This window comes from Terrapene carolina, unplaced genomic scaffold, assembly GCF_002925995.2.
Source record: "Terrapene carolina triunguis isolate 2854851 unplaced genomic scaffold, T_m_triunguis-2.0 Scaffold136, whole genome shotgun sequence".
NCBI lineage: Eukaryota > Metazoa > Chordata > Testudines > Emydidae > Terrapene > Terrapene triunguis.
The window spans coordinates 5,707,238-5,734,229 of NW_020664487.1; the positions used below are offsets into that span (position 1 = coordinate 5,707,238).

Genomic DNA, 26,992 nt, shown 5'->3' on the forward strand with positions numbered 1-26,992 from the left:
CAAGATTCTCCAGCCAGACCCTCCGGAAAATGTTCTCTGTAGTAACTTTTAATATCCCATCATTGACCATTGTTACTAATTACCAGTTCCAGGTCACAAACTTCATAAGCAAATAATTTTATCAAATTCATTTTTGGCAAGAATATTTCCCATTTTGTAATCTTCTTCAGGTCAGATGGAAAGTGTATGGTTAATCTTTTACAGACACCAGCTGAGAAGAGTATATTAATCAATGCTTTTTCCATCAGTCTTTCTACCATTCCCGAATAATTCATCCCCACAAAATAACCTGCAACCATGAAGTGGCTAGCATTTATTTCTTTTATTTTCCTCTTCAGTTTTGCTATATCCAGAGATCTGCAAAGATCTGCTAGAGATGCAGGTAAGAAAGATCTATATTAGCTACTTGCTTTCATGCTGTCTTTGCAAACTTTGTATTTTATAATTGTTTTGGTGACTGGTTGAAGTTAATTTTGCAGTCTCATAACTGAACTTTAAGGGCATGATCCAAAGTCAATGGAAATTAATGAAACAATTACCACTTACTTCAGTAGGTTTAGAATCACACCCCAAAAAGGAATGCAGAAATCACGTAATCTTAGGTAGGCCTGAAGCAGTATCCTTCCAGATAACGACTCTAGTAATTACATTTTATCTAGTGAAAGTCTCTCTTTTACTTTCAGTTAGCATAATTGTTCTTCACTGTTTTAAAAAAAATCACTGAATAGTGTTATTAGGACAGAATGGCTGCCAAGTTCTACCCCAGAGGTGGATATAGTGCAGTGGTAGATGAATGATTGTTTTATGCACACACCTTGCAAAGAGCTTTGGGATGAACAATGCTGTATAATCATAAGCTATATTCACTACAGATAGGCCAAACTGAAATCTTTTATATGATACTTCCACTCACTGAAGACAATGGTGATTTGCATACAGTGGAACAAGAATCCAACCCAACCTAGCTTTAATTTTGAGTTTGCAAAATAAAAACCCTTCCAACAGATCCCCAAACCAAAATGTATCGTCCTCAGCTCATCTCTTTTGTGAATAGTACAGTGGTTGTCATTGAAAGTCCACACTTACCAATAGTCATAGGCCTGGTCTACACTAGAAAATTAGGTTGGCATAACTATATCGCTCAGGGGTGTGAAAAATCCACATCCCTGAGTGGCACAGTTATTCCAACCTAAGTCACTGTGTAGACAGTGCTGGTCCATGGAAAAATTCTTCTGTTGACCTAACTATCACCTCTTGGGGAGGTGGATTACCTATGCAAATGGGAGAACCCATCCCGTCGGCATAGGTAGTGTCTACACTGAAGTGTAGACATACCCATACGAGTTATTTCCTATACTTGAAATAGGAACACACTTATGCAGTTAAACACTAAATCAGAAAAATGCTAATGGTGGGAATATTTTACTTAGGATAGATTAGCAATGTACGAGGCCAGGGTAGCCAATGGCAAGTGGAATAGATGGGCCAGATGAGATGAGGTTAGAGAGAGGGAGAATACAGGGTTAGCAGAAATGCAGGTTAGCAAGTGGTGGGATTTCTAAAGTGCTCAGAATTGGACTTTCTCCAATCCCACTGAAGTCAGTGGGAAAATTGCCATTGAGTTCAACAGTTAGGTTAATGCTGAACACGTTTGAAAATCCCACCCCAAATGCCCAGAATATATTCCCTATAGGGGCATGATTCTATACATAGCTAATGTAAAAAATGATCCTCATTGTTCTCTTTTCTTTTTCCACTCAGAACACAAGAGTGAGATTGTCCACCGTTTCAACGATTTAAAGGAAAAGCAATTTAAAGGAGCGTAAGTGAACATTCGAGTTATGTTCTGTAGTGATAATCATCCTCATCATTTTACATTCTTAGTTGGCCAAAAACCCCCATCAAGATGAATCAATAGAATACACGAGACATATAAAAAAAGAATGTGATAGAAATGTTAGCCTTCTAAATGTCCAGTTAGATAATATATAGATAAAACTTGCTTGCTGAAGCAGTCACAATCCTACATTTGACTGATGCTCAGGGGTGAGCCACAGTATCATTGTCTGGCCTTGTGGCAACACAATACATTGCCCTTTGCAAGATTTAGTCAGAGTCCCTCAGTGACCCGCTAGGGCCTACAAGTAGCGTGGATGTGATTCCCTATGGATGACTGAAGGAGTCACATTTATAGATCAAAAGGATGTTTATGTGAGACAAGTCAGCTTGACCTATGTGGTTTTTAGGCATGGTGGAGATAGCTGAAGATCTCAGAGAAGATCTCATTATTTAACAATGACAATAATAATTATTTTATAGCACCTACAGGTGTACTGGGTACAAGTTCCAGGAAACACACAGAAGAAAAGTCCGTGATCTGAGGCATTTATAGTCTATGTCATGGTTTTGCTAGAGAAGTGTTAAGATAAACCATACACCAGGAAGAAGAAAGGACAAGGAAGGATACCGATTGTGGAAATATGATTATGTGGTTTCTCAGTTTAGGCATCTGTTTGACATTTGAATGCACGATTTTTACTCACAGCCATTTGCACAATTGTGCATACAAATTTGTGTACACCGGTACTGAGGCCCCGGGAACATTTGGCCCTCACTAATTTTGTTGAATCTACAGCAAACTTCTTGCCTGCCTCTTTTACTCAGTGGTTCTCTGCCTGGTTACCATAGATACCAGCAATGTCTCTGAATCCCCCCCCCCCATCTACATCTTTAAAAATATGCTTTGTGTTTCAGTGCCCTGATCACATTTGCTCAGTATCTCTACAAGTGCCCTTATGAAGAGATAGCTAAACAGGTGAAGGATGTCGTGGATCTTGCACACAAGTGTGTTGCCAATGAGCAGGACCCAGAGTGTTTGAAACCAGTGGTAGGCAAAGAGTCCATTGTTATTATGATTCTTCTCTGTTTACACTGCAAATACAGCATTATGATAAAGCACTCAGTAGCAGTCTTTAATAGCAAACCAAAATCACATATTGGTTTTTCATCACAAAACTTTAAGACTCTCAGGTTTTGATACTGCTAGCGAGCTACTCTCCATTGTATATATATTCTGAAACATGGCGCTTGATTCTCTTACATTTTGAGAGTGGGATTTCCAAAAGCATCTAAATGACTTACGAGCCTATGTTCCCTTCATTTTCAATGGGATGCAGGGTCTTAAGTCTTTGCTCAGATTTTCAAAGATGTTTAGGTGTCTAAAATGCATATAGGTATTTAGCTTACGTAGGCATTTTAGAAAATCCCAGTAGTAGGCACCTAAGCAAGTTAGGTGTCTCTATGCATCTTCAGGTACCTAAATAACTGATCTGGCCCTTTGGCACTTTTGAAAATGTTTAGCCTGAGTGCATTAAATTTCCACAGATGCTTGCCCAGTCAAGTCAATCCCAATTTGAAAACCCCTGAATTCTGAATGCTTTGAAATTTGGAAGCAGACCTGAATTTTGCAATTTGGGCTCAGCCATATTAACATATGCTCATGTTATGTTAATGTCACTATAGTTAATGTGCCAGTTTGGGACTGTATTCTAGCTGATTTAAACTGGTAATTCAACTAACAGGAATCCTATGGCTTCATCTCAAAGGCTGCCCAAATTGATATTTAACTAAAGGAATAATAATTGCTTCCCAAATTCACCCACATATGCTCATTGACTTCAGTGAGGCTACCTGCATAAGGTGAGCGGGATTTGTTCTACAGCCTACTAAGTCAAACCTCCAGTGAATCTATCCCAATAATAAAGCATTAAAATGGTCAAAGTAATATAAATATAGGACCAGATTTTCAGGTGATCTCAATTGGCATAACTCTAATTAAGTCAATGGAGCTATGTCAGTTTATACCAGGTGAGATTCTGGCCCATGAATTCTAATTGTTTTCAGATTAGATGTAATTTATAAAAATCTAGATGACTGAAAATTTACATCAGACATTCCATGAGCAACCTTAACTCTGTATTTTCCCCTACAGCCTACTATTGTCCTGGATGAGATCTGCAAAATAGACATGCTTGGTGAAGCATATGGTGAAATGGCCAACTGCTGTAGAAAAGCCGACCCTGAAAGAAATCAGTGTTTCCTGTCATTCAAACATTCTGCTCCAGGGTTCCTTCCTCCATATCAAAGACCCGAGCCTGAAGTAATGTGCAAGAAATTCCAAGAAAACAAAGAGTCGTTTATGGCACAGTAAGAACACTGATTATATATTAGAGATTTTTAGTTGTGGAGAAAAGCAGTATTCACCATGCTGCCTGTGCTATACTGCCACACAGGAGCACATTTTAGAAAAATTGCCTCTGTGCGTGTGGAAACGGCTGCACACATCCATTGTGAACACTAGACTATGTCACTTATGCAGCTTTTAGAATATACAGCTGGTCAAAATTTGAAATTTTAATGAAAATTTTCACTGAATGTAGTTACTAGACTGGATTGAATTTTTTCATTTGAGAATGTTTAAACTTAAAAATGATCTTTTTATCAGAAACATTTCAGGAATTTTCTTTGAAATCTTGATTTTTGGCAAACTTTCCCCCCCCCCTTCATTTCTGGTTTTTGGATTTCTCCTCCTTCCCCCACCCCTCCCTTGTTCCTTTTCCCATTTTGTTACTGAAGAGAGTCAGTGAAATGATAAAAAGAGAGCAAAAAGTTGCTCCCCCAAAAAACCTCTTAAAAAGGGTTTTTGTTTATTTCCCTTAAAAAAAAATAATCAGGGAATTTTGAAAGTTTTGCCCCCTCTCTCCCCCCCCCCAATAAATAAATGAATGAATGAATAAAGAATGTTAACAAAAATCTGAGCAGCTGAAAATGTAAGGAGTTCACACAAAATCTGCAATCCAGCTGAGTGTTTCATTTGTGATCAGAACTCCATCCTCAGCATGTATCGTTGGTAGTTACCAGAGCTAGAACTGGTTTGTTTTAGTATAGAATTGTTTCATAGAATCATAGACTATCAGGGTTGGAAGGGACCTCAGGAGGTCATCTAGTCCAACCCCCTGCTCAAAGCAGGGCCAATCCTCAGACAGATTTTTGCCCCAGATCCCTAAGTGGCCCCCTCAAAGATTGCACTCACAACCCTGGATTTAGCAGGCCAATGCTCAAACCACTGAGCTATCCCTCCCCCAAATGCTTTGTATAGACTAGAGGCTATTTGTTGTTGGTTGTAACACATATTGTTTTGTATTTTCTTTTCAGTCACATCTATGAGGTCTCAAGACGGCACCCGTTTCTTTATGCCCCCACAATCCTTGCTCTGGCTGTTGACGTTGAGCATGCAATTGAACACTGTTGCAAAGAGGCCAACGCTGGTGTTTGCTTGGATGAAAAGGTATTCAGATTTTCAGTGTGAAAAACCAAATATTGCTAACTATTCAAAAGTTTCCTTCTGATCTTAACTGCACTTCTGTTTATTGAACAATTTTAACCTGAAGAGGACACAATCAAATCTTGTTTAATAACATTTTTAAAATAATTTTGTTCTGTCAATTATCCCAGAATCTCTAGGAATCTGGAAATTAAAATCTGTCTCTCTCTCCCCCCCCCATCCCTTATATCTGTATACACTAATCTGTGGGGTTTTTTTTTAAAGCAATGCACACAAATGACAGATGACTGGCATTGAATTTAGTGGTGTGTGAAAACGGAAGGGGAAATAGTTGTCGTTATGCTCCAGGTCATCTAATTGCCTGGAAAGTTTGCTTTTTGTGAAATTTTCATCAAGTGGGTGGCTTCATGCAGCAAAATGTGTGTGTGTGTGGGGGGGGGACACGGAAATCACAGTTTTGCATGTTTGTGTGTGAAAGCTGATCTTCGTCTGAATAAATACTACCTGACCTCTCACAGAAAACTGCTCATGAACGAGTCAGTATGTTACAGAGGGTTGAAAAATTTCATATTTTGAAATGTCATGATACAAGTATATATTTTTACCATCAAAAATTTTGCAAGAATTTTATTCCTTTTCCAACCCATTCTGTCAATCCGTGATCATTATTGCTCAGCTGCACTAAATATGGGCAATATACATTCCTTAGGGAAAAAATCACATGCTTATTGCCTGGGTCTAGACCGTGATGGGGCAGCATGCAGTACAGCGGTGCAAGGGGGAGTAAGAGACACCTTAGGTCCAGGCATGCAAGGGTAAGCAGTCACTGTACTTCCTGCCCTGAGCAGATAGGACGTGAAACAGTAACAGCTTTGGTTCTGCTTTCTTTTCAACTACATGCGCTCTCATGATTTGGCACCGGTACGGACCAGTAGCAGAGTATCTCCCTTGACATACAGTTTGTGGGGAAGTTACAATCTAGCCATTAACCTACTTTTAGAATGCTATGGGCCAAATTCTGCCTTTACTAATACTCAGACCCAATGACTATTCACTCCCAGTTATTTCAATGTGGCGGGTCAGGTGGCACAGAGAGCAGCACACAGTCTTACAAGCATAGGGCTGTGTAGTCCCATTCAAATCAACCGAGCTATTTGCAGAGCAAGGTGCTTCTTACGGAGGAGGTGAGTAGCAGAATTTGGGTGTATAATACACCCCCCTACATGATAAAGGGCTGGGGCTAAGGATTGCATAATGAACTCTAGGTTTGCTTGGACTTTTAGTTAATCAGGAAAGAGTGCTTTGTGTTTCTAAACTGGCGCTGCCAGCTTTTTCTTTTCTAATCCATCAAATGTGATCATTTCGTTTGACAATGTGCTTGTTATTACTCTAGCTCCCTTTGATAAAGGAAAGAGTCCTACTTCTGAGCAAGATGAACACCTACAACTGTGGAATCCTGAAGAAGTTCGGAGAAAGAACTTTCCAGGCAGAGTAAGTCTCTGACCCCTATTTTATAATAAAAATCGAGTGGTTGTCATAAGACCTGAAGCTACATCAGAGAAAAGCATCAGAAACAAATCAGTAACTTGTTTGCATGTGCTGAGTTTGATGCTCCTCCTTATAATAAATGTGGAGGTGCTTTTTGCAGAAGGAATAGCTAGCACTGACAGCCATTCTGAAATCCAGTGTAAAGATCAGGCCAGGCAAGCGTTTTCCCAATTATGGGCCAGTTCCTACTGTGCTTCTCTGCTAAGCTCCCATTGATTTCAGTGTATAATAGAATTGTGGGTTAGTTTTAGTATATTGACACAGAATAAGGAAGAGTTATATATTTTACATTGACGGTGAATGTTAGTGAAAGGCTAGCCACATGGGCTAAAGACAGATTTAACCATCTCGCCAAACTGTTTGCTCAGATATGGGTTGCATAATCTACCTTTCTTCAAACTCTTTATATTATATATATATATATATATATATAGTGCCTGGAGATTTTGATGATGGGAACTTTTGTAAATGACAAAAATAAATTAATCAATCCAGACAGGGGCAGCATCAGCCTCTTCCTGGGGGGAGGGAGAGGGGTGGCTGAGGTGGGCTAGACAGAAAATTGGAGGGGCTGCACCTCCCCTTGAGGCCCTGGCCCTCTCCGTCATCCCATCCCCTGCTCCTCCTTAGGTAAGTGTTAGCTCCACCTCCCCCCGCCAGATGCCCCACCCAAGTTGGAGGCCAGAAGCTGGAGCTGGGTAGTGCTGGAGGGGTTAGGGCAAATTTTGGAGTGCCTATAGCCCCCACAACCCCCTTCTAATGCTGGCCGCTGAATCCAGAGCCTGTTCCAGAAGACAAAAGGGAGCTCCATCCACAGCAGAATTGTAGTTCAGTTGCAGATTTATAGATTTTAAGGTTAGTAGGGGTCCTTCTAATGATCTAGTCTAACTTCCTGCATAACAGAAGAGACAGATTACACCCAGTAATTCCTGCAAGTATCCCAATAACTTGAAGTTGAACTAGTGCATTTCTTTTAGATGAGCCACATGCAGCCCATTTAAAGACTCCCAGTGATGAAATATTTACCTCAATATTTATTTACCTGCGTAATTTAAAGCAGGGTGGATACAATTCAATGATTAAAAAATAAAATTGTATTTCATTTCATACAAGTTTTTAAAAATAATCCTATTTGAAATTATGGCATCTTATGTTAAAGCCTAAATGTATTATAATCTATTAAAACATTTCGATTAAATAAAATATATATTAAGCAGTACATGGCTGCTGCCAAGATTTTAAGAAAGTCAAGCCACTCACTTGGTAGGAGTTATGAGATAAGAACCTGGAACCAGTTTGTTGAAACAGTATTCTTGCCGCCAAGTTAAAGAAGTATGGGCTGGATGAATGGACTGTAAGGTGGATAGAAAGCTGGCTAGATCGTCGGGCTCAACGGGTAGTGATCAATGGCTCCATGTCTAGTTGGCAGCCGGTTTCAAGCGGAGTGCCACAAGGGTCGGTCCTGGGGCCGGTTTTGTTTAATATCTTTATTAATGATCTGGAGGATGGTGTAGACTGCACTCTCAGCAATTTTTCAGATGACTCTAAACTGGGAGGCGTGGTAGATACACTAGAGGGTAGGGATCGGATACAGAGGGACCTAGACAAATTAGAGGATTGGGCCAAAAAAAAACCTGATGAGGTTCAACAAGGACAAGTGCAGAGTCCTGCACTTAGGACGGAAGAATCCCATGCACTGCTACAGACTAGGGACCGAATGGCTAGGTAGCAGTTCTGCAGAAAAGGACGTAGGGGTCACAGTGGACGAGAAGCTGGATATGAGTCAACAGTGTGCTCTTGTTGCCAAGAAGGCTAACGGCATTTTGGGCTGTATAAGTAGGGGCATTGCCAGCAGATCGAGGAACGTGATCGTTCCCCTTTATTCGACATTGGTGAGGTCTCATCTGGAGTACTGTGTCCAGTTTTGGGCCCCACACTACAAGAAGGATGTGGAAAAATTGGATAAAGTCCAGCGGAGGGCAACAAAAATGATTAGGGGTCTGGAGCACATGACTTATGAGGAGAGGCTGAGGGAACTGGGATTGTTTAGTCTCCAGAAGAGAAGAATGAGGGGGGATTTGATAGCTGCTTTCAACTACCTGAGGGGGGGTTCCAAAGAGGATGGAGCTCGGCTGTTCTCAGTGGTGGCAGATGACAGAACAAAGGAGCAATGGTCTCAAGTTGCAGTGGGGGAGGTTTAGGTTGGATATTAGGAAACACTATTTCACTAGGAGGGTGGTGAAGCACTGGAATGCATTACCTAGGGAGGTGGTGGAGTCTCCTTCCTTGGAGGTTTTTAAGGCCCGGCTTGACAAAGCCCTGGCTGGGATGATTTAGTTGGGAATTGGTCCTGCTTTGAGCAGGGGGTTGGACTAGATGACCTCCTGAGGTCCCTTCCAGCCCTGATATTCTATGATTCTATGAAAATTTAACCAAGAAATTACAGCAGAATCCTCTTCTATGGGTGCAGAGAGAATATTCTTTTCAGTTCAGTTCACTGACTAGTCATTTAAAGTTAAGATGCCAATGGGAGTTAAAAAAACCCCAAACAAACAGCAGAAAAGCTTGTTTTCCTCTTCCAATCTATGAGCAGAAATGAGGCATGAGAGAATGAGATATACTAGTTCTAAAATCATTAGTTTTATTTAACTAAAAAACAAGGTAAAATGCTGTTTTTGTGCATTTAACTGAATTTGAATTTCCACCCAAATAGAGCTTGACACAAATCACAAGTACAAAATTAATCAGCTTCTTGTAAATAAGAAATGCATCATTCACCATTTTTAACAATCAAAAATGTGAAAATTACGATTCTGAATAAATGTAAATTTAGCTATATAATTGCTTCAATAAATGTGTATAGATAAAGTTATCCTCCTGGTTAGTCAGATGATGACCAAGTTTAATGTAAATGCTATACACCTCTACCCCGATATAACGCTGTCCTCGGGAGCCAAAAAAATCTTACCGCGCTATAGGTGAAACCGCGTTATATCGAACTTGTTTTGATCCACCGGAGTGTGCAGCCCCGCCCCCCCAGAGCGCTGCTTTACCTCATTATATCCGAATTAGTGTTATATCGGGTCGCGTTATATCGGGGTAGAGGTGTATTTGGTTACAAATCAACGTGTTTTAATGGTTATCAGCCAATGAGACTTTCTTTAGGGGTAGGGTGGAAACGCTAAAAAAGTACAAATACAAAATAATATGAAAATCACTGATTTAATTCAAGCTCTTCTGTTTGCTGATTTAAGTCACAATTAAAATAAATGATTTAAAATTGCTTTATTTAAACCAATCCATCATGATTTAGAGTAACCTAAATTGTAGTGACTTGCAAGTTTCATTTTCAATACAGAGCTTTAAATCAGACATTTTTCTGATGTTTTCCCCTTTATAGTGTTCTTGCTCTAATTAGCCAAAAATTTCCTAAGGCTTCATTTCCAGAGATTCACAAAATTGTAAAGGAGATCGCACATCTCCATGTGGAGTGTTGTGCTGGCGACATGATCGAATGTACAGATGACAGGGTAAGTTACGTTGCTTTTGCTTAGTGTTGACATATTTGAAAAAAACAGAACACGGCCTGTTCACTTACAGTGATACACCTACACACTCTTGAATGGTTGGCTCCTCAGACCTTAAAATGTCAGAGCTGGATCCTCAGCTAGTGTAAATCGGGCTAGCTCCACTGACTTCAGGGGAGCCAATTTACACCAGCTCTGGGTCTAACCATTACATTAAAAGAAAATTAAGGTTGCAAAGTCAAGCATTCAAAAAAGTTAGGAAATGCCAGGAATAAATTTGCCTGTGCCACTTTAATTTGGCCTGCTTGTATTATAATACAGTCTTTAATTACGTGACACTTATAGTTTTTCCATGTTAATATTTTTTAACATAGTTTGTCATATTGGATTGGAACCTTTAGATTCACCACACAGACCTCTGCCACTTGAGTTTATGGAGTAACTGATAGTAGTAGTAGGTCATTAATCTCTATGTGGGGGAATGGGATACTTTGCCAGTGGGTTTCATTGATATTTGCTGATAGTGGAGGACCAGGGAGACTCAGAGATCCCCAAGTTTGATACCTTTTACCCTGCCCCAGCCCTGTGTTTACCCCACCACTGGCTCCTTGTCCCAGCCCCATTCTCCTCAACTAGGTTAGTCTTAGTCTCCTCTCCTCAGGCTTCTGTTCCAGTCTCTCCACTCCTAATCTTCACCGCTCCCAGTCTTCCTTGCCCCAATCTATTCCTGCAGCCCTCCCCCTCAACAGCAAGGTCCCCTCTGCTTCCTCCTCCACACTGCATGGGTGCCAGAAGAGTGGTCATTGAGAGCACAGGACAGACAGGCTGCCTGCTCTCAGTTCCATCCGAGTCTGTAGCAGCCATTACAGGGAAAGTCTGGCTTCACTCCTACAAATCTGGGCTGGAGTGAACATGTGCAGTTGCTGTGTGGGGATGGCACATGCACAATGAGGACAGATTCTTCAGGGTTTAAACAACTAAAACTATAGCAAGTCTCTACGGAGCACGGGAAAACTGCAATTTCTCATAGGTTTATAACTTGGCCAAATTTAGGCCAATTTTCACAGAGATGGCAAAATGCACTTCCTTGATACAAAGGCCATGCCCCTGCCAAATTTCAAGTCTCTGCATCAAAGCATAGGGAAACTAAAGCTTTCCAAAGAGGAGGTCACCAGAATTATTTTAACCTTGCATTTCAATGTCTATTTCCCTAGCCTTGTTCTCAGAAACTCCTACACAGTTTGGGCTGAAATTTTCCAGCCACATTCGGCCTGAAGCAGACCCCTGGCATGGGAAACGTCACCCAACAGTTAAAGTCTGGCAAAGATATAAGCAACTGAAAACAGGATGGGATGGGAAGGCTTGGGCAAGCTTAATAATAAGCTGTACTACCAGCCCCTGTAGAACGCAGGCCATAGCAATGTCTGGTTATCCTGCAGCATTCTAGGGCATTCTAGCAATTCCTTAACAGAAAACTCGTGTCTTCACCATGCATACACAGTTCTGTAATTCAAATTAAGGTGTGCAGAGCGGTAGGGAGGATGCTAACAAGTCAGCTGTTCCTTGTGTATGAGGTATTTATGCATCATTTGTTAGCCCAAATTGTTAAGTAGGCCCCAAGGATCAATCTAGCAATCCTTACTCAAGTAGTGCCATTAAACTCAATGGGGTAACTCACATGAGTAAGGATTGCAGAACTGGTCCCTAAATGTGTGTGAAATAACTATGTTATAGTGCCCACCCATTTCAGAGTGATGGGCAGATTTCAGACCTGTAGGCAAGCTGTGCCACAGGGCTGACTTTCTTCTTCTGTGGGGTTTTTGCATGTAGTGGCTCCTTGTAGTGGCTGACATGTCTTGTATTAACAGAAAGAGATCAGGTGGTTGAAAGGGTAAAGTGGCAGCCCCTTGTGTCAAGGTGCTTGATGATTTCTGCTACCTTTAGCAGACTGTTCACCCCCTCTAGCTTTCTAATGACAAAGGAAGGGACAACATCACCCCGTGCTGGCCCAGGGAGCGTGGCAGGGGTGCCATGGCTCCAAGCAGGTTTCAGCAGATGCCTACAGCTGGAACTCCATTAGCTCTGCTTGCTCTTCACTAGGCAGAAAGCAGCATAGTGGAGTTTTGGTTGTAGCCTCCTGAAAAACTGTTTCCCCTCTCTAGTGAGTCTTCCATTTCCTTAGCAAATTGGCAAGCCCGGCTCTGACTTTGGCCTCAAAACTGTAAAAAGAAAAGCAACTGGGAAACTAAAAATAAGTAGTTGCTTATAAAGGCCTTTTAACTGACACAGTATCATTCCTTTTGCAGATAGAGATTGTGAACTATATCTGCTCTAAACAAGACGTCTTCTCCAGTAAAATAAAAGATTGTTGTGAGATGCCAGTGGTGGAACGAAGTGAGTGTGTTGTTAGGGCAGGGTTTGATGACACACCTGAAGGCTTGCCCTTGCTAGCTGAGAAGTACGTAGAGGACAAGGAGGTGTGCAAACACTTTGCTGCAGAGCATGATGTCTTCATGGCAGAGTACGTATAGCAAATGTCGTCATGTGTTCTTGCTGGTGACTTCTCTGAACTATGTCATTTTACACCACCTGAGGATATGTCCTGCAGAGTATTGTAATCAAGTATGTAATGGAGAGATTCCTTTGTCTGGTCCTTTGAGTGGCTGACCTATCACTTATGGCATCTTGAAATTCTATCCATTTTCCTCTATTGTAATTCCCATATTTTGTGACACATTGTATTTACCACCATCCTTCTGAAGATGAATGGCAGATCATCAGTGCCCCTCTTCAGTTTGTCAGTGGCATGAGATTTCTTTACATTCAGGAGTTCCATGTGCTTTGTCTGTAATATCTGATTTTAAAAGATTTTTGGCCTTGGGCCGCAGCTCCTCCATCAGCAGCCATGTTGACAGACTGTTCTTATAGCGCCAAAAACTGTACTCTGTTAGTCAGGCTGCTGCTCCACCACCCGTGCACAGGAGAACTGTATCCAAACTGGAAAAAATTGTACCCATGACAAGCATGTAACCATGTTACTTGTTAGAGGCTACTATATTCTTAAACTCTAATTCTGGCAGTTTTCATGTTACAGATTTCTTTATGAATATTCGAGAAGGCATCCTGAGTTCTCTGCTCAGATGCTTTTGCGGATTGCTAAGGGATACGAAGCCATCCTGGAAGTATGCTGCAAAACAGAGAATCCTTCTGAATGTTACAGTCACGCAGTAAGTTCTACTGTTCAATCACACATAACAGGAAAACATTAGAATGTTTTGGTGACAAATTCTCATGAGTTGATGGTGACCAAAGGGATTTGGATGGGATTCTGATGGTTAGGGATTTACTGGGGATTAATAAAGGGGATTAGTTGGGATTTACATAGATGACGTAGCATTTCTGTGTTTGTCATTCATGACAAGTACCTATGCTTTCCTGGAATGAATGAATGAACAAACAATTAGAGTAACTCCATAAGGCACCCTGAGCCTATGTAAAATGACTAAGATCATTAAGTTAAGTTCTAATGGACATGTATGCACATCAAAAAAGCAACCTCATAGGGTACGTCTTCACTACCCGCTGTATCGCGAGTAGCAATCGATTTATCCAGGATCGATATATCGCGTCTCGTTAAGACGCGATATATCAATCCCCGAACGCGCTCACCGTTGACTCTGGAACTCCACCAGAGCGAGCGGCGATAGCGCAGTCGACAGGGGAGCCGCGGCCGTCGATCCCGCGCCGTGTGGACCCCAGGTAATTCGATCTTAGATACTTCGACTTCAGCTACGCTATTCGCGTAGCTGAAGTTGCGTATCTTAGATCGATCCCCCCCAGTGTAGACCAGCCCATAGAGACATCTTATATGTTAACTTCTGCAGAAGGGCTAAAGATTCAGCGAACATGGAGAATGGATAGTTCTGTCATTCCAGAAATGGTCCCTCAAATTGAGGGTTAAGGCAAGTTAGTGGAACAGCATATGTTGCCACTAATTTTGTTGTTCTCTTTTTATCCATTGAACAATCTCCAAAGTTAAAAGCCCTGTAACTTTTATTAGCACTAAATTGGTTTAATAAAGAGATTAAAAAAATACTACATACAAGATGTCTGGAGTTTTGTTTTAAGTCAAAATGTTTCCCTTCCCAACATCAATGGATGGATTTGAATCCACTTTCAAAATCCTATGCTAACATAATAGGACTAATGGCAGCAATGGCAGTGGCTCCAGTGAGGATCAGGGCCACATTGTACTAAGGTATATAAAACAATCTCTCTCCCAAAGAGCTTACCATTCAGTGAGACTGTCTAACTAGACAGAAAGCAAGTGGATTTGTTAGAAGGTGACAACTTGCATAAGCTCATTTTACAGTGCTAGTAGAGTCAATTGCTGGAAGATGAAGCTATACACATTTAAACTGAAAAGAAGCAATTTTTGCAGTGAGAATAATTAGCTATTGGAATAATTTACATCCTTGGGTATTAGATTGCTAATTACTTAAAGCCTTTTAAACAAGATTGGATGTCTAAAATATGCTCTAGTTCAACCACAAGTTGTTATACTTAGTGCAGGAATTACTGGGTGAAACTCTATACTTGTGATAGGCAGGACATAAAAATAAATGGTTATAATATTCTCTTTTATCCTTAAAATCTGTGGCGCTATGATTTTGCAAACCTGGTCAAAACTGCATTAAAACTAAAGCAGTGCACAAACACTTTTTCCCATTTAAAACCCACCAATTTGCTTCTATAGCATTTGTGAACCTTCTGTTCACTTTTCACAGATATCTGTGTGAGCAAAAATATTTTCACAAGAATGTTCATAGACAGACGATGTATACTGTCTAAATGAACATTCACACTAGGAGTTATGGGCATCATGAAATAATTCTGAATAATGAACAAATTCCTACAAGTCAAAGGTCATTCTCAAGAGGAAGGACGACAGAGTGGTTAGGGCCAGTAGTCTGTGACTCAGGATATCAGATTCAGTTCCCTAGTCTGCCACAGACTTGGTGCATGCCCTTGAGCAAGCCGCTTAGGCTGCCTGTGACTCAGTTTCCCATCTGTATATTGAGAATATTTTCCAACTGCACAGGTGTGTTGTGAGGACAACTACAATAACGATTGCAAGGGTCTCAGATGACGGTGATGAGGGCCATAGGTGTACCTCAGAAATGATAGAATATTTATGAATAGAAATGGCCTAAATGGGATAGACAGGAGTTTCTTTGTGAGTTGGGTGTACTCTCTAATGAGAGCCTTAGATCGATAACCTGCCTCTAATAAGGATTATATTTACTTGCAGGAAGAGAAACTCAAGAGTTACATCCAGGAGACTCAGGAAATCGTAAAAACTAACTGTGATCTCCATGCCAGCTTGGGAGAAAATGGCTTCCTAAAAGCGTATGTTTCTTTGTTTTGGAGTGGTTCCATGTTTATCCAGTGAATGGTCAGGATTTTGTAAAGGTGAAATTCTCCAGACCCAAATGAATAAGACAAGGGTACAATTTAACCATTAGTGTTTGTTCAACTGGCCGTGCAGACGATGCCATTATTCCAATTAAGAAGAAGAGTATTTAGAAGTTATGGTATGAACAGAAATGTAGGCTTCCATAGCACACGTAATGGTAGACTCATTGCTGCTTCTGTTACTACAGCTAAGAATGCAAAAAAATTAGTTCAGCTTTAGACAGATCTATTTGTATTTCATTGAACAGCCCTATCTAGGTGCTTTATTTAAAAATTTTCTTCACAGTTGAACAATCTAGAATATTTTTTATTTCAGTATCCTTGTCCGCTACACCAAGAAAATGCCTCAGGTGTCACCTGAAACATTGATTGAAATCTCAAAGAAAATGGCAGCCGTTGGTAGCAAGTGCTGCCAGGAAACAGAATCTAGACGCATACCTTGTTCAGAAAGACATGTGAGTACATTTCTTTCTTTACCGTAGCTTTCTTTTTAATGTGTTTTCTGTGTACTGCACTTTTACAATGCTAAGTATTCTGCCCAAATGCAGAGAGCAGCAATTTTGTTCTCAAAGGTTCAACATCCTGTTAAGGAGGAAGTACACAGTATGCTCTCTAATGGAGACATTGGCCTACATATATATATATAATTTTAAATAGAAGCCTAAAGTTAGGCTTCCAAATGCATAGGTGGAAATCTGCCCCATTTGCAATGGAGATGAGTTCCCCAAATGCTGGTTACCATGAAGACATCATGAAATAGGTTTTATTTGAAGGCAGTTTAAATATTTAGGTATTTCTGAACAAGGGTCTAGATCTGGCAGTGGGCTCATCTTACTGGGAAGCGATGCCATTTGTGAAACTAGCAAAGAGCACCCAAGGGGAGAGACCATGAACAAATTTCTTGTTTAACAGTCTGCAGAAGAAGACGCCATCTATATTTTAGAGCATAAGAAATTACATCACTTTTCTGGAAGATGGCTGCCTTCACAGCTAGGCTCAGAAATGCCGGTTATAAATCCTTTCCTGGTTACTGATTGTATGAAGTGTTGAAGTCCTGAATAAAATTCTTTAGAAGGGGCAACTTTTGTCTGGGACAATCACTTGTCTAAGTCTGAGAAGTTCCAGAATGATTGAATGTTTTCATTCTGTTTTCATGGGAGCTCTGCTCAACAAGAAGTGAAAGCTGCCAGCACCCCTGCCTATACTATGTGACATTAGGAACATGCATTGCTTTTATTAGCATTAAAGCTAAGAGTGCTGTGAACCTTGTTTTGTTGCTCTCTCTCTTTCTTTGTTCAGCTGAGTGTGGTGATTCAGAAGATGTGCATGAGACAGGAGGCTACACCTATCAATGAAAAAGTCACACACTGCTGCGATGACTCATATGCTGACAGGATACCATGTTTCACCAAGATGGGAGTTGATGAAAGCTACAAGCCCCCTCAATTCACCCCTGAACTGTTCACCTTCCATGAAGATTTGTGCACTGCTCCTGCTGAAACACAGCAAATAAAACAACTAACGTAAGATATCTGTTTTCTAATTCACAGCAGAGTTTAGGATTAAGCTCTGATAGGGAAGGAGAGTCACAGTTTAACATAATTTTCCATATAAAGTGTAGTTGTAGCCATGTTGGTCCCAGGATATTAGAGAGACAAGGTGCGTGAGGTAGTATCTTTTATTGGACCAACTTCTATTAGTGAGAGAAACCAGCTTTTGGGCCACACAAAGCTCTTCTTCAGGTGTGGGAAAGGTACTCCCAGCAAAATGTAAGGTGGGTGAAACCAGACAATCACTACACTCTCAAAACAAACTAGAACAGGAAAATGATAAAACACAAAACACACCCTATCACCTGTGGGTGAACACTTTTCACAAAGTGATCACTCCATATCTGACCTCTCAGTCCTCGGCCTCAAAGGAAACCTGCACAACACCTTCAAAAGACGAGCCTGGGAGCTTCAATTCATTACTCTGCTAGACACTAAAAATTATGGACTGAACAGAGACACTGGATTTATGGTTGATTACAACAATCTGTAACCTGCTACCCCCCTCTTTTTGTCCTATGAATGCTAAGTGTTAATGGGCCACTCTACCTTGAATGGTCCCTTGCACATATTGTATCTGTTCCACCATGCATTTTGTATGATGCTGGGAGTATCTTTTCCAGTCCTAAAGAAGAGTTCTGTGTGGCTCGAAAGCTTGTCTCTCACCAACAGAAGTTGGTCTAATAAAAGATATTACCTTGCCCACACCTTGTCTCTAAAATTTTCCATACACAGTGAGGAATCATTTGCTACAATAGCACTATGGTAGCCTTACCAGCGAGTCGTCAACACGTCATCATTTACTAATGGGATGAATTTTCTACCTAGCCAGGGCTTTGCAGCTACTATTTTCATAATTGGAGGCATTCAGTTACACCAACTGAGGATTTGGTGTAGAAATCAACGGACTATACCAGTATACCCCACCTGAGGATCTGACCCATTGCACTGAAACTTTGAGCAATAATTTCCAATAGTACAGTTAATTCACTTCACGGTCAACTCATGTAGCTTAGAAAAGCAACAAAGAGTCCTGTGGCACCTTATAGACTAACAGATGTATTGGAGCATAAGTCTTTGTTGCTTTTTACAGATCCAGACTAACACAGCTACCCCTCTGATACTTGACATCATGTAGCTTAGTTATTTTTTTTTTTTTTAAAAGAGGAAGAATTTTCTGTTTTAGGATCCAGCAGCATGTGAGTGTTACTTTAGGCCAGTGATAACATCAGTAAGATGACATGGTTATTCAGCATGAGCCAATACATAGCTGTGCTATGCTAAGTAAAGGTGTTATTTTCTCTGAATACTAAAAATGTCTAAGTTGGCCAGTTTCACATAGGCATCCTAGCAGAGTTGTGTCTTAAAGAGGGACTTTGATGGTGGCTTTTTGCCTATCTGTGCAAGAAGTCTGTTCCAGACATAGGGGCAATGTTGCAAAAGGCGTGAAGGTGGTTGTGGGAGCAGGGGACAAACAGTGTTGTGAGGCTGGAGTTGTAGGTGAAGTGGCAGAAGCACAGGTGGTGGTTATTTAAAGTTTCCTCTGTATTATATTCCTCAGTATTATATTCTGCATTTAGGCTTGATCCAAAGTCCATTGGAATCAATGGGAAAACTCCCATAAACGTCACTGGACATCAGATCAGGCCCATATGGAGCATATTGTAAACAGGCCGTGGATCTGCACAGGAATCAGGGAAATGTGATATTACAAATTAGTAACTCAAGTCACAATAACTAGTATTAATTTTACATTGCTGCATTTTGTGTTCGTTTCAGATTCCTTGTCAACCTCATTAAACTAAAGGTCACTGTAACAGATGAACAGCTACACAAAATCTTTACAGATTTTACTGGCATGGTAGAAAAGTGCTGCAAAGCCGAACAACATGAGGCATGCTTTGGTGTAGAGGTATCTCACTATTTTCATGTATCGAGGGTATATTCTTGATTAAAGGAATACATGGAGAATGTCAATATATACGTTTTAATCAAATGTTCAGCAACCTAGAATGGCTCTGTGTGTGAAGAAGCAATAATTTTGCCTAGATGATACACTCTACAGCAATATATATACATATGAGAGTGTGTGTGTGTGTGTGTGTGTGCGCATGCGCATAGAGAATTTATTTAATCTAAAAGATATGTTTAAATCTGTTTGAGCTTGCATCCAATATTTGCCTTATGTGCCAAAGATTCTTCTAGGACATGCAAAATAGGAGCTTTAAGGATTACAAATGAAAATTGCATCTGTATAATTGCAGAAAGGTCTGAATAATAACATGGAAAGAGGAAGAGCTGGGCAAATTATGTTCTGTGGACATTCATTCCAACTTTTAAACAAGTTTACTTTGACTAAGCCCTCCAACTCCTTTTGATTTTTGCTCTTGCTGAGTATTCAGGCAGACAATCACAGAGACTGTTAATTTTAAGCAAATATTGGAGAACAGTGTCAGAAAGCAATTTCCGCAAGTTCTAAGCTTTATGCTTATCCAGTCAGGAGACAGAAGTGTGCAATGTGACTTGTGTCCAGTCAAAACAGTTCAGATTTCAAAATTCAAAAATCAAATATTTGGAAAAAGCTACTTGGGAGTGACCTACTAAGAGTTATTCACAGAAATTGGAAAAATAATTTAAGACTCACAGACAACTCAGAGAAAGTATTAAAATTTGTCAAATATTCTCATTTTGAATTACTCAGTTGGCTCTCATGACATATACCCTCCCTTTAAAATACTCCCCCATCCAATTTTAATAATGATTTATCATCTAATGCTACTTCTATTATCATCCATATATTTAATATGTTCATATGAGCATATAACGAATATAGAATTGGGGTATTTTAGACTAATTATGCATTTTATTTTTTACTCATTACTCAGATACCACATAAGTGGGTACATTAAAAATGCATGGAAATATTACAGGCAGACAACATATTAATCTTTTGGAAATAAATTTCTATATAAACATGTTTTATCACTTTGAGTTTGCAGAATAAAGTATGAACTCCTGTAGCAAGCTTCTCCCAGGCGTAGCTGCTTAATAATTAGGGCTGGTTGGCCACAGGTCTTCCAGTCCTTCAGGACAAGCCACCAGTAACAGGACCATTATAATCATCCCCTCAAACCTCCTGTGTAACACAGACCATAGAATTTAGCTTATAGAAGCTTCCTGCTCAAATACTATGCAATTTCCTTTCTTTGATTCTCTCTTGTAAATATTTGTAATCTTTTTTCCAGGATCCAAAACTGATAACTGAAATTAAAGCCCTTTTAGGAATTGTCGGAGTCTAAAGCATTTCAGGTAACAGCAAAATTTATATATTGGGAGCTCTGTGCATTTAACTACTCAGAACAAATATGCTCATAATTTAATGTCAGATTTCTTCCTTGCTGTTATTTGTGTTATCATCGTGCCTAGGAGCCCTACTAATGGACCAGTATCCCATTGTTCTAGGGTCCTGTACAAACACAGAACAAAAAGGTGGTCCTGGCCCCTTATGTATGTGGTTTTTGCTCTTACAGAGCCTGTGCCAAATTTTTCTTCCCAAATTCAGAAGGGGTTTTCTAATTACTCCTTTATCATCAGCAGCACTGAACATCTCCCCAACTTTGGCTAGCCCAATCCGAAGAATACTCAACATTCTGCTGAAAATCTAGGGTTCTTATCCTAAATGACACATACTGACAAAGAATTCTTCATAGTAATTTTCATACATTTCACCCTTTAGACCAGGGCAAAGATCAAGGCTGAGATTTTCAAAGGAACCTAAGGAGATGGGTGCCTAACTCCCCTAGGCTCTTTTGAAAACCCCAAACTATGAACTGTAAATCTCATTCATGATGCTGGCTTGTATTTGGACCTCTAAATCAGCCCAGATAGGTTAGTTGTGATAGCCATCCAACCATCATCAAGACTGAATATTGGTCAAGGCAAGAGAGAATGGATGGTGTTGGGGGTTAAGGCACTGAATTGGGATTTAGGAATTGGAAATCCAATTTTTATTCCCAAATTGAGGGCAGATCAGTCTCTCCTTACCTTAGTTCTTCACCTGCAAAATGGGAGAAGTTCTTACGGTACCTCACTGGGATGTTAGAAGGATAAATTAATATTTGTAATGTGTTCAGATATTATGGTAACATGATCCATAGAGTATTAGAAACATGGTAGACCTGTCCAACTGCATATATAGTTACAGAATGATTCTCTACTGATCCCTTTACAACATGGCTAAATGTGGATTGTATCTTAACCCTGTTCCATGACTGGAGATAGAGCCTTGATCATGTCCACACAAGTTTTATTTTTGTTCTAACTGAGTTGGGGAGCTCTGTGCTTTAACTTGGTCTTCTGGCACAGATGTAGTTGTACTCAGGACATCCCTATGCTGCGCTGACAATGGAAGTCTAACTTACAACACTGAGAAGCATTATGGTCCCAATCCTACAAGGAGTTATTCACTTGCTTAACTTTGTGATGTGAGCAGTCCCAAATGATTTCATAGGGCAAGATCCTGCTCACATTCAAGTTAATGGAAAACTCTGATTGACTTGAATGGTACAGAATCAAGCACATAGTGTGTGAAGTTAAGCATGTGAATAATTCTGAGTACAGAGGCTCTGATCCTGCAATCTTAAAGTGTATCCTTAAAAAAAACAAAACAAAAAACCACACCAAGCAGATGATGTGAACAGAACTCTTAACTACCACACATGTACTTTCACAAATGGATGGTGTCACCTTTGGTTATCAGACAGAATTCTTGTGTGCAGTGTTGTTGTAGCCGAGTTGGTCCAGGATATTAGAGAGACAAGATGGGTGAGGTAATATCCTTTATTGGACTGACTTCTTTGGTGAGAGAGGCAAGCTTTTGAGCTTATATAGCTCTTCAGATTTGGGAAGAGAAGAAGAGCTCTATCTAAGCTCAAAAGCTTGTCTCTCTCACCAACAGAAGTTGGTCCAATAAAATATTACCTCACCAACCTTGTCTGTCATATACAATTATTGGTAGTTTAGATGTACATTTTAGTTTTACCAAGTCATCCTTTTTGTTTTTCCTTCTACCCAGGTCACCAAAGGAGAAAGGTGAAATTCATCTACGCAACTTCTCCTGTACTTTGCTTCCTGTCTCCCCCAACACTGACACGTGGTTTAGAATGCTGTTTAAAAAAAATACTCAACGTTTTATGGACCACAGATTCTTCAGAAACTTCTCAGCTGTTAACAATAAAGACAAGTTTTAAAAAAGTCCTCGTTGTCCTAGTCTGTTGATTAATTTTGTGATACAAAAAGTTTGCAACACTATAGTCAAATGGTTTCACACTGTAACACTTACATACTAGAGATGGATCCCCTTGACCCTTCTTTACCATCTCTTGTAAAATTTTAGTGTAATGATCATTATAATGAATTATTGCAATATTACGTTGGGCCAGATATTGAGACCCTTACCCCGGTCAGTAACACTAACTGAACTGTTCTATTGACTAAAGAGGCTATATGTGGAATATCAGGAGTTTCAGGTCAGGAGGGACCACCAGATGATTCTAGTCCAACCATTCTAGTCTAGTTAATATGAATAAAACTATCAGAATCTGGCCTTTTACAAAACAAACATTTTACATCAGTAAAGATGGCTCCTAATATTCCTAAGCTTGGGGAAAATTTAGATAAAGATCTGGATTTGCAGCTCATATATTTCTCTCTTAAACACAGCCACGGACAGCAAATGTGGTTTTAAGTTCAGAGATGCCTCATTCAAAACATACACTGTAATCAGTGCTCTTGCACGGCACTGAGTTCACAAAACTCTGTTCGACTGAAAACCATTGAAGCTTTACATTGTTCTTGTAAATAGCTGTGGACTAGTACATTTACTAGAACCCCTCTAGTCCAAGTTAATAATGTCACATGTTTTCCCATATGGGTCAGGCTAATATCTCTTTTGGAGACCCTCAACTCTGACATGTAACATGGGAAATACGACCTGCCTGTAAAACTGACCCTGACTAAAGTTCAGAAGTCCTGGTTCTTCACCTGATTAGGTTGCAAAGGACATGCCCAGGACAGCAGTGAGACATTCAGTCAGATGATATTCAGAGACAAAGGCAGAACTGGTTGAAAATGTAAAAAGCAGATTCATGAATGAAAGCCTTGAGTCCAGGTCACTATTATTCATGGCTTCATGAGATTCTGTATTTAAGACTATGTATACAACCACAAGGTAGTCATGAAAAAGTGTTGCTAAATCCTGAAAGTTCCATGAGTTTGAGCACAAATCATTATTCAGCCAAAAGTTTGTACCAGAAGTAAATTATTCACTCTTTGCTGGTCACTGTTTGTCGTTGTTGTTTCCTAGTTTAAGAAGTTTCAGCAGATGAATTCATACTGCAAACAGTTAATGGTCAAAGTGAACAGTTAGCTGACCACCCATAGGCTAATGATTGTTGATTTAGACTACTATTCAGTGCATGTCAAATATGTTCACAAAAGTCAGGATCCATTCATCAATGAGCCACAAACCGAAAGAAAAGCTAAATTCACCATGGATATTATTTTTAGAGGTAATCCTGCCAGCTCCACACAGGGGAATTATTCAGATTTGGATGATCTTCAGTGTGGAACTATAAGGGCTACTATGTGTAGTGCAAGGGAGTGGGGTCAAATAGCAGTATCACAAAAACAGGCGGAGAGGACAGAAGGATGGAAGATTCTCATTTCTACATGTACGTACCAATACATTTCCCTGTGCAATGGCCCAGAATGCCCAAAGAGGGCTTTACATACCAGCAAATGAGACTGGCTTGAAGATGGACAGCACTTGCATTAACTATTACTAGTGTTTATGCATTTAGGTGCATTACCAATTCTTGAGCCCTATTGATTTTAATTTGTGTGGAGCATTTCCCCAAAAACTTCTCGGAGGTAGGGTCCCCATGATGAACAGTTTGCTTATTCTTCAAATTTTCTCAGTGCTCACCAGCTGGGGATCATTCTGTCCCTTGCACGCTTTGCTGTGGGTCTCAGTTACCATGTATTTATCCAATTGCCTAGACTGACTTTTCTTCTGTTTGGCCCTCTCTCGGGTCAGAAAACAGGAGGCCATACCGGATCTGGTTGAGCTGTGCTTGGCACAGAACCAAACACGGGGCAAGGTGGTTTTATGTGGCCCCTGGGTTGGCTGAGTGGAGGCAGAATAGATCCAACTCCCAGCTTCTGTAAACTGCATTGCATTGAAGTTCCAAAATCTCTAGTCATTTCCTCCAAATGTCAGCGTGGCCAACCCTTGTGATGTTATCTCACATCTCGCAATATTTGGTGGTGGAGTTTGAGCACCAGCTCTGGCAGACAAATGGTTTCATGAAAACCTCAGCTTTTATTTAAAAAATAAAAATAAAATAAAAGTAAAGGTTCCAGCCCTCATGATTGCATACATAACCTGAAAACAAGGCATGAGAGCACCCTGAAGGTTTGAAACCCAGGATGCAATTAAACCCCACCCCCCACACCAAATATTAAGCCAGTTTCATGATTTTTGAGGGCCAGGCCTATGATTTTTTTAACGCTTGGGTTAGCAGTAATGCACACAGCAGGGCTAGTGCAAGGTAATGGAGGTTTCAGTCAGTTTTGCTGCTGTGTAACAATTCATTTCAGCACTCTTGGTGCTACATAAGTCTGCCTGAAAGACACCATCCTTTTGTCAAGACTAACAGAGAAAAGCATGTTCCCAAAATTAGACCTAGGCTAAAGAAATAAGAACTCCTTGATTTAAGTGTCTCAAGCTTGGGGTCTGGTGAATTAAAGTCCTTCAACTGAGAGAAAACAGGCTGCTTAGGATAGTATTTCAAACTAGGAACTGTCAGCAAGAACCTCCCAGCTCCTCTTCTCTGCATGGCAATGGAGGGCGAGAAGCATGCTCTCAAATAGCCAGGTCTCAGGTTACTTATAGCCTTAAAGGAAATCACCAACAACTTGGATTGTGTCTGGAAGTGAACAGCAAGCCAGTACAGAGAAGAGCACAGGTGTTACCTGTTTACTGCAGCTCACTTCACTCAGAAGCATGCAGCTACATTCAGTACCAGAATGGGGGAGATCCTCAGCTGGCTTAGCTCCATTAACTTCAGCGTGTGCTCAACAAGCCACCGCACATGGTTGGTATTGCCTAGACTAGAGGATGGGGAGCATGCAACAGCATCAAATCAGAGCATTCACACAGCAGTTAAAGCAGCACCTGGTTATGGACCAAGAGTTCATCAGGGGGTACATAGTTGGTACTGTGATAAAAAGAGAAGCAGGCACCACCCCATGAAGACAGAGAACTCACTCAGAAGAACTGAGATTTCTGCATGTTTTAAACATTGACCATGATTCCCATTTACTCTATAAATAAGGGCTGGTCTACACTGGGGGGGGGGAAATCGATCCAAGATACGCAACTTCAGCTACGTGAATAGCGTAGCTGAAGTCGAAGTATCTTGGATCGAATTACCTGGGGTCCAGACGGTGCGGGATCGACGGCCGCGGCTCCCCCGTTGACTGCGCTACCGCCGCTCGCTCTGGTGGAGTTCCGGAGTCGACGGGGAGCGCGTTCGGGGATCGCTATATCACATCTTAACGAGACGCGATATATCGATCCCGGATAAATCAATTGCTACCCGCCAATACGGCGGGTAGTGAAGACGTATCCTTGTAAGGCAGCTTTGCACTCTGGCAGTGTAAATGGTCTAGCAGTGAGTGTAAAAGTAATTTACACCCATTTTAAGGCTTCTTTTTTGCTACCAGAATGGTATAAAGGGGGCCTCAGTGTAAATAGGAACCAGGAGCATTCTTTTCATCATGGGTAATGAGCACAGAGGAGTCAACTTTGGCAGGAAAGTTGGTCCAGCTCCTGCACTGTTATTAACAGCATGAGAAACCAGCTCAGTCCCCAAATGCTCAGGCCTCTAGAGACATCCAAGACACACTGGGCATTCAATAAGGTACTAACCTCGGCTAAACCAAAATAAGCCTCACTTAAACTGAAGTAAGAGTGTCCTCACCGGGGCTGATTGGTGTGACTTTCTCACGGAGATGAGGCGAAAGCCTCAGTGGAGTGTATTTGCCGTTTGTCTCTTTCAGCAGCCACCACGTTGCTGACAGAACGCAGAGCCTCCAGACACCATGGAGCGTTTGCAATCGGTGTATGGGTGACAAGATTTTGCACAGCACTTAGTGAGGAATTAAAATGGGAGACAATGGGATTGCACTGGTATTACTGAGGATGTAATTTAGCCTGCAGGATCTTTACTAATGTTTCGTTCACTGCATATACACAGAGTTAGAAACAAAACAAATTCTCTTTGTGAAAGGTTGCAGTGAAACGCTACTTTGTTTGTAAGAGTTCAGAACCCTCACACACACAACAACCAAGTACAGACAGAGGCAGAGCAGGTCTATATTTAAAGCGGTGCAGCTGTGAAGGCACTGCTACACCAGCAGGAGAGCTTCTCCTGTCCGTGTAGTTAATCCTCCTCTGCAAGAGTCAGTAGCTGTCAACAGGAGAA

At 40.7% G+C, this 26,992-nt stretch overlaps 1 protein-coding gene across 1 annotated transcript; it reads left to right on the forward strand.

Moving 5' to 3' along the window:
* The first annotated feature begins 243 nt into the window (after nt 1-243).
* Nucleotides 244-22,700, forward strand: LOC112104479 (serum albumin-like). Its single transcript, XM_024196796.3, has 15 exons — nt 244-382; nt 1,762-1,822; nt 2,755-2,887; nt 3,992-4,206; nt 5,215-5,347; nt 6,738-6,835; nt 10,293-10,422; nt 12,726-12,940; nt 13,514-13,646; nt 15,731-15,828; nt 16,211-16,349; nt 17,194-17,417; nt 19,224-19,356; nt 20,690-20,753; nt 22,519-22,700. The coding sequence occupies exons 1-14, from the start codon at nt 298-300 to the stop codon at nt 20,741-20,743; spliced, it is 1,851 nt and encodes a 616-aa protein (XP_024052564.2). The 5' UTR covers nt 244-297; the 3' UTR covers nt 20,744-20,753; nt 22,519-22,700.
* Nucleotides 22,701-26,992: the final 4,292 nt, after the last annotated feature.

What these genes read in the sequence shown, in the direction of transcription:
- LOC112104479 (XM_024196796.3), top strand. Translation starts at nt 298, where the DNA reads ATGAAGTGGCTAGCATTTATTTCTTTTATTTTCCTCTTCAGTTTTGCT. An exon ending in AAAGAGTCGTTTATGGCACA is followed by an intron (nt 4,207 to 5,214) that starts GTAAGAACACTG and finishes TTTTCTTTTCAG; the next exon opens with TCACATCTATGAGGTCTCAA. An exon ending in CATGATGTCTTCATGGCAGA is followed by an intron (nt 12,941 to 13,513) that starts GTACGTATAGCA and finishes TTCATGTTACAG; the next exon opens with ATTTCTTTATGAATATTCGA.